Here is an 11,342-nt window from a genome sequence, read left to right on the forward strand (position 1 = left end):
ATAAATATTTAAAATTATAAATAATATTTTTTTAGCAGATGGACTTAAAAGTTGCATTTTATAAAATGCATTGATATTTTAATGGAGTGATTTGAAATAGAGACGAATTAATGAAATTCATAAAAAATAAAAGGATTTAATAGTCATTTACCCTTTCTCTATTATTGCTTCGGTGAACAAAAGTTGATCCGAAGACTAGCACAGGAGGTAGGAAAAGGTGGATCACGTGCTGTCTTTTAAAAACTCAAATTACACTTTAATCCTTACTTTTATTTAAAAATCACTTTTGTACTTTGCCTTTTTATGTAACAGCCCGGACGTGAACCCCGGCACTGTTACCGTTCACGGCCCAGGGCTATCCCTCGCCTGGCCTGTGCCACCTCGAGCTTTCCACTGGCGTCGTGAACAGCTCTTAACATCCATTCACCCTCACGGGTTCCTGGGGATAGTTTCTGGCAGGATTTATCCCCTTAGGTTCTCGCATCCTTCCCCAAGTGGATTTGGCCCGGAAGGGAAATTAGGTCGCCTCCCCCACTACTCGAACCCTTGACCTCCCACTCTAAGAAAATAGTCTGGTGAGAGTGAGTACCAATTGTGCCAATGGAACAAGTGGTACTCACTCTCACCAGACTATTCTCTTAAAGTGGGAGGTCAAGGGTTCGAGTAGTGGGGAGGCAATTTCCAAAGGGAAATTTGGGCCAAATCCACTTGGGGAAGGATGCGATGCAAGAACTCAAGGGGACAAATCCTGCTAGGAACCCGTGAGGGTGAATGGATGTTCTCATGAGCCGGATGTTGCAATTTCCAAAGGGAAATTTGGGCTAAATTCACTTGGGGAAGGATGCGATGCAAGAACTCAAGGGGACAAATTCTGCCAGGAACTCGTATTTCCAAAGGGAAATTTGGGCCAAATCCACTTGGAGAAGGATGCGATGCAAGAACTCAAGGGGACAAATCATGCCAGGAACCCGTGAGGGTGAATGGATGTTCTCATGAGCCGGATGTAGTCCAAAAACAGTGTGAGACCCGACGATCATCAATATATTCATCTAGAAATTAGGGTGTTATAATCTATGAAATCTTTTCCAGTTATACAAGAGAAAAGTCACTTCACGTTCCTTTTTCAAGTAATTGTTCAATTTTCTTTATTTTATTACTTGAAAATTATTTATTATATATTTTTAATTAATTATTAATTATTATATTTTTTATCAATAAAATTAAAAGTATTGGACTTTTAAGCAATTCTATTAGCTTGTTTATTAAGAAAACCAAGCAAAAACAAAAATGTCCATTATGTCACGAGTCAACTTCTCTAGTCTTCAACCACACCCAACTATACCTCTTTAAACCACAATTTCGAATGAGTTTCCCATTGGGCCCCATTTCCATTTCCATTCTCAATTTAAAATAAAAAATTTTATAAAAATTTAATTTAATATTTTTAACTTAAAAAATTTTTATAAAAAAAAATAAATCTTATATAATTTTATTTTTTATAAAATCAATCATACTAAATAATTTATATTAAATGTAAATAAAAAAGGTTTTATAAGTGGACTCAATGCCATATTTATCTTATAGTTATTGAGGCAAATAATAAAAAAATTATATTATCTTTTAAATAATAAAAAATTATTATTTTTATTAAAGTAATTTAATTGAAAAATATGTCTATTAATCACAAATCATTGGATATCAACTTTTATCAATATATATAAAAATAATTTTTATGTGATTTATTAATTAGTCAAATAAAAAATATTCTACTTTAACCTATGTTAAAAAAGTTACTTAGCTAGCTCATTAACATAGGCATGTTATATGAAAAATTAGCTTAATTATATAATTAAGTTTAATAAATTAGTTAGTATATTAAATTAAATGAAAATTTATTAGTTAGTTCTTTCAATTTTAAAAAATATATTAAAAAAGTCTATTAATTAGTCTTTTTATTAGTTTTAACAGTTAAATATTATAAAAAAATTTAAAATAACTTTAATACAAGGTGAGATTAATTAGTAAATTTTTAAAAAATTTAAAAAATTCACTAATAAATTCTTTAAAATTATAGAAATTAAGTAGTAAAATACTTAATAGTAAAATTAATAAAAAAAATTAAATAGTAAATTTTTTATAATATTATTTTTTAAAAATTAATAAAATAATTAATTAATTTCTTTAAAAGACTAAATAATATTTTTTCTAAAATTAAAATACGCCATGTTTTAAACCTTATCGATCATTATCAATGAAAACGGAGGCTTATGGGCTTAGAATTTAACTGAAATTGAATTAAAGTTGAAGCGGTATATTATTAAATAATATTTATAGAATTAATAATAATAATACTTCCAAACGTTATACCTTTTTACATTTTATAAATAATTAAAAAATATTTTTCATAAAATTATAATATGTAATTTTTTGGAAAGAAAGTTAAAATTTTAATTAAAAAAATTTATAATTAAGAATTATTTAAAATATTTTTTAAAGAAATTTATTATTTAATTTATGAATATGACTATTAATAATAAATCAATTTTTATATTTTTAAAAATTTATTAAAATATTTTTATATTTTTTATTCGTCAACAAAATAGTTATTTTTTTATTTATTTTTAAAAAATAGATGAAAAATAATAGGTAATTTTTAAAATTTAATTTTATATTTAAATAAAACTATTTATTTAATTTTTAGATATTGCTATTATTAATACGTTATTTTTTATATTTTTTAAAATTTATTAAAATATTATTATTTTTTTAAATATATTAAATATTCTTAATTATTTTTTCTTTTAATCAATGAAATAATAAAAAAATAATTTAATTTTTTATTATATTTTTAAATAAAAGTAATATTTTATTAAAAAAATGTTTTAATAAATTTTTTAATAACTAAATAGTAAATATTTTTTATAATAATAAATTCATGCATATCAATAATGAAAGATATACACTGGTTATTGTATAAGAAATAATAAAAAAAATCTAATAATTTAATTTAACATACTAATAAATAAATTATTCATATAAGCCGGTGAAATTAAGAATTTTTATTTTTTTATTTTTATAGGTTAACATTTACTAATTATTTATATAATATGATATAAAAAAATTATGTAATAATTTAAACAAAGTTAGTTATATAAATAATTGTTGTAATAATGTTTTAAGATAGGTATGGTTGATGCGGTAATATGAATATATTAATTATTTATTATGTGAGATATAAAGACTAATGATTATTATGAATTTTATTAATATGAATATATTAATAAAATTTTAATTGGACGTAATCAAATTAATAAACGAAATTAAATCAATATATTATTTATTTTTTGTATTTATTTTTAATTCTGTAATTCTTCGATTCTTAATACCAACTTCATATCCTAACATCATTTAAAATTATATTTTTTAAATTGAGATAGTGATTGATTTGAATTAAATATTTATTTGTAGTATGATGAATTAATCGGCTCGATTTATATTAGATCACAGTGATTTCTTACAAATAAAATTTTTATTTATAAATTAAATCAATCGATATAATTAATTCAGTTTAATCGATTTGATTAATAAATTGTTTAACCTGAATTTTATATTCATATTGATAAATAACTAAATTATTTATGTAGAAATAAGTTAAAATGGTGAAGTAAAATATGCAGAAATAATTAAATTTTTCACCTTTTTCTTAATTATAGCTAATATTTTTAATTTTGTCTAATTTAATTTAATTTTAAAAGTTAATATTAATCATAATTAAAAATTTATTTTGAGATATGAATTTTATTGATGTGTGCAGTAAATATAAAAGATTTTCTTTTAAATTTTGAGTTAGTGTTAATTTTTTCATAAAATTTTTATGTCTCAATTAAAATTATGACATAATTACTATTAGCATTTAAAATTAAGTTAAATTAGATAAAATTAAAAATATTGATTATAATTTATAAAAGATGAAAAAAAATTTAATTATTTTATTATTTTGCCTAAATTAAATAGAATATACATAAAAGGGACTAATATTATTAAAATTATACAAATAATCTTGTTGATCTATATCTATCGTTGATCAAGTTGATCCGTTAAACTTTTCCTTTTTTTTAATGATAGCGAATTTTGAAATAAAGAGATATTTCAAGATGAAGCCGAGGATTTTGATAGAGTGAACTCTTCTGTCACCTCCACCTAGGGCTGAGCATTCGGTCGGTTCGGTTCAAAACCGAACCGAACCGAAATAACCGAAAACCGAATTGCAGTATTTTACATAAACCGAACCGAACCGAATAAGAGGGATAACCGAATCGAACCGATTTGATTCGGTTCGGTTCGGTTCGGTCGGTTCAATCGATTGAACCGATTTTAAAAAAAAAATAATAACAGTTAACATAATCTAGAACAGAATACTTCACGGCCATGAGTTTACATCAACAATCAAGAGCAGAGCACACACTTGAACAATCAATAACACAAATTCAACAATCAATAGTACACAAATTCAACCAAGAGTACATAAATTCAACAATCAACAGCAAATCACAAATATTTACTTAGCTTCTACGGTTGACTCAAGTTCAACAGCACGCCGTGGCACTGGCAGGCAACCATGTCCGACACAACCGAGGGCTGGAGGCGCGAGTGGCACTCTTGGTCCCGGAGTCTGGTCCACGAACTGTGAAAGGCTCAAGGCTGGAAGCGCGACACAGAGACTCGGAGAGGACTGAGGGCTGTGGAATAAGCACGACCAAATTGCCGACTGCCCGATGATGCGTGGAGAGCCAATAGAGAGCAACGGCCGACGCCGATGATTGCGTGGAAAGAGAGACTAAAGATCGGTGAAGATCGACGATGGTGAATCAGTCCAGTCGAGAGGAGAGTGGAGGCACATCACATGCGCGAGAATCTCGCGACGAGATGCGTGCGTGGCTCTACTACTCAGAAAGAGACCGGAGGCTGGACGGTGGACGGTGGACGGTGGATGGTGGAACCGCCGCTGGAACTTGGATGGAACTCAGAGGCGAGGCACGTTGAGAGGTGAGGGCGTTAGGTTTAGGGGTGGGTGAGCACAGAGATAGAGATGCACGCACGGAGAGAGAAATTTGTTTTAAATTTAGGCAAAGGAAGGGAAGGGAAGGGAAATAGGGAATTAGGAAACTACTCAAACGACGTAGTATAAGTGATTTCGGTTCGGTTCGGTCTAATCGAAATTTTTACGTCTAAAACCGAACCGAACCGAAATTACCGATTTTTTTAAAATTTCAAACCGAACCGAACCGAAAAAAAAATAAAACCGAACCAAAATTTCAAATCGGTTCGGTTCGGTCGGTTATTTCGGTTTAAACCGAATTCTGCTCAGCCCTACCTCCACCCTCGCAATGGGTGAAGTTGAATACTGATGGCAGTGTAATGGGCGGAGACAGACTAGACTACGGTGGTTGTCTGATTTGTAAGGAAGTTGGACAATGGACGGGAGGCTTCATACGTAATTTCATAACAAAAATTAAATAATTATTTTAAATATATTTATTTATAGTTATAAAAAATTATATATATAAATAATAAAATAAAAAGTAATTTATAATATAATTCATCAAATTTAACAAAAACTTATAATTTAATCCTATCATTTTAATAATAAATAATTTTATTTTATTAATAAAATAATCATTATATTAAAATTCACTCTTAAAATATAATAATTTAATTTTTTAAATTTCACTTTTTTATAACGATTTAATCTTCTAATTTTAATAATTTATAATGAATATTGCAAAAGAATTTAAACTTCATATATGTATATGGAAAGGCTTTTAATCTATTAATGAAATATATATTAAATAATAATTTTTAATTCCTCATCAATTGGCACACCACAATGTTAATAAACAAAATTTCTATCTTAAATTACTGTTCGGGAGCCTTTCAGACATTTCATCAAATATTTGATGAGCATTACCTGAAAATTCATAGCTGCTACTGTCATTTACATGGCTTGGAAAGTGTGCACTTTACTCCAGCTACAGGACGGAATAAATATTAGTTAAAATGCATCTTCAAAGTCTTCATTACATTCAATAAGTGACAATTCAAAGAAATTGAAGTTAATTCTTCTTAACAAATCAACAACTTAGATCGCTGCATTCCTTATCTCTCATATTTGATGAAAAGAACTTACCAATCTGATATGGACAATATGATAAAACCAACCATTTGTTATGGAATTGGTATCTAATTTTAGGAAAGTTTACTATTGTGATAAAATGGTCTTAAATTTGTACTTCTTGAATATTTAGATTAGGAAATAAAGATAAATGACAGTTAATACTATGTAAGAAACCTTATAGATGCATTTTATCAAATATGTGATAAGCATATCTGAAAGTTAAAAGATGTCAGTATCCTTTATTGTACTTTAATTTATATAACGTATTTTTCAAAACGTAGATGATGAAAGAAGAATAAAGGAAAACATACTCTAATTTGGCTAGAAATGAGTGTCATTTATTAGTAATCCTAATTTATTTTAGATATAGATGTGGGATGGACTTATATGGAGCCCAAAATTGTAGTGGAGCAAATGAGTGCAGGCCCATTCATAAGCCGCCATGGTCATGGAGATGCAATCCACAAACAAAGAAGTCGGTCAACCAAACTTATAGCACCAAGAAAAGATGAAGACTTTCTGCAAAAATTTTATTCCCCAATATCTCATTTTTCATGTTACTTTCTCTCTCTCTCAACCTGCCAGAACCTTCAAAGCTTTGACTAAGATTGCAACCCTTCCCCTTCCGATGTGATGGGTTTGCGATTCAGAAAGCTGTTATCTGATTCTTACAATCAAACCCTCTTGTGTTCTAAATTTTGTGGTTCATCAGATGATGCAGAAGTTTATTGTCCAACTGTATATTCGGAGTATTGCAAGTTTAATTGCTCATGTAAACTCCCTCTCAATCCTTCAATTCACCATACAAGGCCCAGCAAGTTCTTGATTACAGGTCTGGTACTATCCTCAGCCTTTTTTCTTGTTTTCTGCTATGCTATATATTTCAAATTCTATTCTGGGTCAAGAAGGAGAGGATCAGAGGCGCAAAGAAATGATACCCATGAAGAGTTTCTTGATGAGGATCATGGCCCTGTGCTTGATCATCCTATTTGGTATATAAACACTGTTGGGTTGCAGACATCTGTGATTAATTCTATTGCAGTTTGTAAGTATAAGAGAGGTGATGGGCTTGTTGAAGGAACTGATTGTTCTGTTTGTTTGAATGAGTTTCAAGAAGATGAGACTCTTAGGCTTTTGCCCAAGTGTAGCCATGCTTTTCATATCCCCTGTATTGATACTTGGCTTAGATCGCATACTAATTGCCCTATGTGTCGTGCCCCTATCATCGCAACCCAACCTAGAGCAACATCATCGGCAGGTATCGGTGAAGGTACAAGTGCTGGAGAAGAAACCCAGATTGCAGTTTCAGTGTTTGATGGAGAATCTGAAAGAGGAATTGATAGTGGAGATACTGAATTGGGTATTGGAACAGAGGAGGAAGAGGAAGAGGACTTTCAAGATGAGAATAGAAGGAAGAGAGTTGAGGAATTGAATGGAGAGGAGGAAGGAATAATACAGCCAATGAGAAGATCTGTTTCCTTAGATTCTTTATCTGCTTTCAAGATCAGTCATGCTCTTGCCAATGGTCATACAACAGAATCTGATAGAGTTTCAAGCAGAGAATTAGTGAAGGAGAATGAATCCAATATGGGAATTCTTCCAAAGAGTGTTGGTAGTAACCAAAGCTTGCTAAGGCTCATGGCTAGTTCTTCTATTGGGAGGTCACTGCAAATTGGGCCAAGTTCTATAAAGAGATCACTTTCTTGTGGTGGGAAATTGTTTTTGGCAAGGTATAGCAGGAATATAAACTCTGTTCTTCCTCTGTGATGCTTTAAATTTTCCATTGGAGTCCTTTTTTGAGGTAAGGAATGTGCAAACTCAGTTCTTTCAAACTTCTGCACAACCTGATAGATTTGTAGACTGCAAATACACACCAAAATACTGTATTAATGAAGACATGAAAAGTATGATACATCAAGCCGAAACAGGACAATGATGTATTCATTACAACACCATGTAATTGTAAGTAAAAAACCTATTACAAGTGATTATGCTTTTAAGGTACGTTCATGGCTTAGAAATTTGTTTGCTTTAATTTTAGTTCTGTAAACAATATGCAGTGCTAGAGCTGAAAATGATCCTGAAACAAAAGCTCTAAAAAGTTTCAGTTTGATCAAACCCTTAATTCTCTTCAGGCCGATCAATGCTTTTGGATGTTTCTCCCTTTGCTCACAAACATGTGGATTAGATTCTTGAAAATTAATGTAAATTGTATATATCTGATAAAGAAAATACTTTCATTTGCATTGTGTCAATTGGATAATTTTGTCATTTTAAGTACATCAGTTGTACTAGTTGGATGAGTTCTGGCAATGCTTCTTTTCATATAACCTATATGCTCTAGATTAAAACACTATTTTATAAAGAAAAAGCAAATATCAACAACTGAAAAGTTGAACTAAATGATACCTAATTTTCTGCTGCCTCAGCTGATATGTTTTCTGCCATTGTTGCAACCTTTTTGTACTAAACCTTCTACACTTTCAATCTCTTACTCTATAATTTCTGTCTCCTCTTAGACAGATTTTGAGCCCCATTTTGTTTCGTAAAAAATAATTTGTACGTGGAAAATGTTTTTCCTTGTCATTGATTTATCCACATGAAAACAAGAGGTGGATGAGTGGTCGTAGACCTTTCATTGGAACATATGTTAGTTTCTTACAAGAATTATGTACAGGATGGATCTTCTGTGCAATAAGAAAAAGGATGAAAACTTCTACATGTATTCTATTGCATGGGTTGTCTGTTTATTTGAAGACAAGAACAATTGGAAGTGATTTTTGCAGTGTTTGCCTAATCAGCTAGGGTAGGGAGATGGTTCAAAAATCACACTTGTAAGTGCTCATTGAAACTGTAATAAAGGAATGTGAAAGACATAGCAAAAAGGGGAGCTATAATTAAAAGCCAAATGAGATGAATGATGAAGAGGATGGAGAATCTATGGGCTTCAATGACACTCGGCAAAACAATAGGATAAACTATAAACCTATTTTTAGGTTCAGCTTTATAATATTTATATAGATAATTTGCAGAAAGTTTTTTTTTTAAATATTTTTTTATTTTTAAAAAATTCATGTTTTTAGATTTTGAAAATATTATTGATTTTAGTTACTAAATATAGAAAATAAGTTATGTTTTAAATTATCTTTTCTTAAAAAAATATTTTAACAGATAAATCATTTTTCAAACAAAACATCTCAACTACTAAAAAATCAGGCAGCCATCACATCCATGATTTGTCTTCTTCGGAAGAGATCTGTAACATGCTTCATTATATTACAAGTTCCTTCTTGTCATGAAATCCTATCCGATTAATACAAGCAATAATTCTTCTTGTCAGCCTTGTGCGTCTCTCTCTCTTTCTCTCTCTGCTCCAATGGCTGAAACACTGTCCAGCAGAGTAACAAGCGTCAAAAAAATAGCTGAAACGCCTGGGCTCACCACCATCCCTTCCACTTACACCTTCACCTTCAATTCCCATGACCAAGTTGTTTCAGACACAGAAGAGCCAGTACCCGTCATAGATTACTCTCTTCTTATTTCAAATAATCCTCATCAACGGTCCAAAATCGTTCATCACCTTGGCAAAGCCTGTCAGGAATGGGGATTCTTCATGGTATAATTAATATCGTTTAAGTTTTCACCCTTTTGCTTCAAGTTCTAAAACTTTTATGGGTTCCAGGTGATCAATCATGGAGTACCAGAGAGATTAATGAGATCAATGACCGATTCATGTAGAGAATTTTTTGATCTGCCGGAGGTGGAGAAGCAGGAGTATGAAGGTAAGCATGTATTAGACCCAATACGGTGTGGCACCAGCTTTAATACTTCAGTGGAGAAGATCTTTTCTTGGAGGGATTTTCTCAAGATCTTTGTACATCCTGTGTTTCACTCACCCAGTAAACCTGCTGGATTCAGGTAAGTGCAATTAAAAATAAAAATAAAAGAAAAAATCTGTCAATTTATGAGCAGTGGCTGATTCGATAGTTTGATGTGGAATTTGTGGGTGAAAGCAAAGCATAAAACTTGTCTTTTCTTTTTGGATAGATATCAAGCACTTGAGGGACATGACTGATAGCTCCTTTTCATTCTTGGTTTTTTCCTGGAAAATTTGACTTTTCTGATTAATGATCCATACCCACTTGGTATATGATTAGTGGGTTAGAATCAAAATGACCAATTCATCAACTCTAGCAAGTTGCAACACCTAATTCTTTAATTTTTTGCTTTAACATTGTTAATGTAGAGAGAATCTGTTAGAATACTCCAAAAGAGTGAGAGAAGTAGCAAGAGAATTAGTAAAGGGAATATCAGAGAGCCTGGGGTTGGAAGCCAATTACATAGACAAGGCACTGAATTTGGAGCAAGGACTACAGATCAGTATAGCAAATTACTACCCACCTTGCACACAGCCAGAGCTTGCAATGGGGCTGCCCTCTCACTCAGATCATGACCTCTTGACTATTCTAATACAAAATGGAGTTACTGGCCTTCAAGTTCAACACAAAGGGAAGTGGGTCAATCTAAATTGCTACCCCAACTCCTTTCTGGTTAACATTGGCGATCAACTTGAGGTGCATGAAAAAAAATATTTTTTATTTAACAATTGTCGCGTCAGTAAAATAATCTAAAAATTTGCTATTACAGGTGAAATGGTGTTTTATAGTACTTAAAATAAAAGTTGAAACTGCTCATATTGCTTGGCTGAAACATCATTTTTTGGTATAGATTTTGAGTAATGGGAAGTATAAGAGTGTTGTACATCGAGCAGTTGTGAACAAGGAAGCTGCGAGAATATCCATAGCCATGTTTCATGGACCATCACTAGATTCAGTTGTTAGTCCTGCACCAGAGTTGCTAGACCGAGAAGGCTCTGCACCAGCTTACATTGGCATCAAGTATAAACAATACCTGGAGTTTCAGCAGAGCAACAAGCTGGACGGCAAATCGTGCTTGGATCAAGTAAGAATTTAAGGTCTAGCTGCTAGAGTTTTGAAGCCTGGTGGAGTTGAGGGGTTTGTGAAATTATGGTTAAATATATGTTAGTTCATGCCAAGTTGAGAAATGTGTGTGTGTGTGTTTTTTAACAAACGTTGAAAACTTCATGTTGTTCTATCTATACATCTACAAAAGAAGCATCAAGGGTGTGCATGATCTGGATTTTAAA

At 31.3% G+C, this 11,342-nt stretch overlaps 2 protein-coding genes across 2 annotated transcripts; both read left to right on the forward strand.

Moving 5' to 3' along the window:
• The first annotated feature begins 6,665 nt into the window (after positions 1 to 6,665).
• On the forward strand, positions 6,666 to 9,053 carry LOC110619239 (RING-H2 finger protein ATL54). Its single transcript, XM_021762538.2, has one exon. It carries the CDS (start codon positions 6,809 to 6,811, stop codon positions 7,940 to 7,942), a length of 1,134 nt encoding a protein of 377 aa, XP_021618230.1. The 5' UTR covers positions 6,666 to 6,808; the 3' UTR covers positions 7,943 to 9,053.
• Positions 9,054 to 9,266: 213 nt separating this feature from the next.
• LOC110619240 (2-oxoglutarate-dependent dioxygenase 19) lies at positions 9,267 to 11,342 on the forward strand. The gene is made up of 4 exons (XM_021762539.2): positions 9,267 to 9,791; positions 9,858 to 10,093; positions 10,422 to 10,749; positions 10,904 to 11,342. The coding sequence occupies exons 1-4, from the start codon at positions 9,471 to 9,473 to the stop codon at positions 11,147 to 11,149; spliced, it is 1,131 nt and encodes a 376-aa protein (XP_021618231.1). The 5' UTR covers positions 9,267 to 9,470; the 3' UTR covers positions 11,150 to 11,342.

This window comes from Manihot esculenta, chromosome 7, assembly GCF_001659605.2.
Source record: "Manihot esculenta cultivar AM560-2 chromosome 7, M.esculenta_v8, whole genome shotgun sequence".
NCBI lineage: Eukaryota > Viridiplantae > Streptophyta > Magnoliopsida > Malpighiales > Euphorbiaceae > Manihot > Manihot esculenta.

Excerpts from the sequence above, each read along its gene's own strand:
- LOC110619239 (XM_021762538.2), top strand. The coding sequence starts at position 6,809 with ATGGGTTTGCGATTCAGAAAGCTGTTATCTGATTCTTACAATCAAACC.
- LOC110619240 (XM_021762539.2), top strand. The coding sequence starts at position 9,471 with ATGAAATCCTATCCGATTAATACAAGCAATAATTCTTCTTGTCAGCCT. Across the intron at positions 9,792-9,857 it reads AGGAATGGGGATTCTTCATG|GTGATCAATCATGGAGTACC; the intron begins GTATAATTAATA and ends TATGGGTTCCAG. Across the intron at positions 10,750-10,903 it reads ACATTGGCGATCAACTTGAG|ATTTTGAGTAATGGGAAGTA; the intron begins GTGCATGAAAAA and ends TTTTTGGTATAG.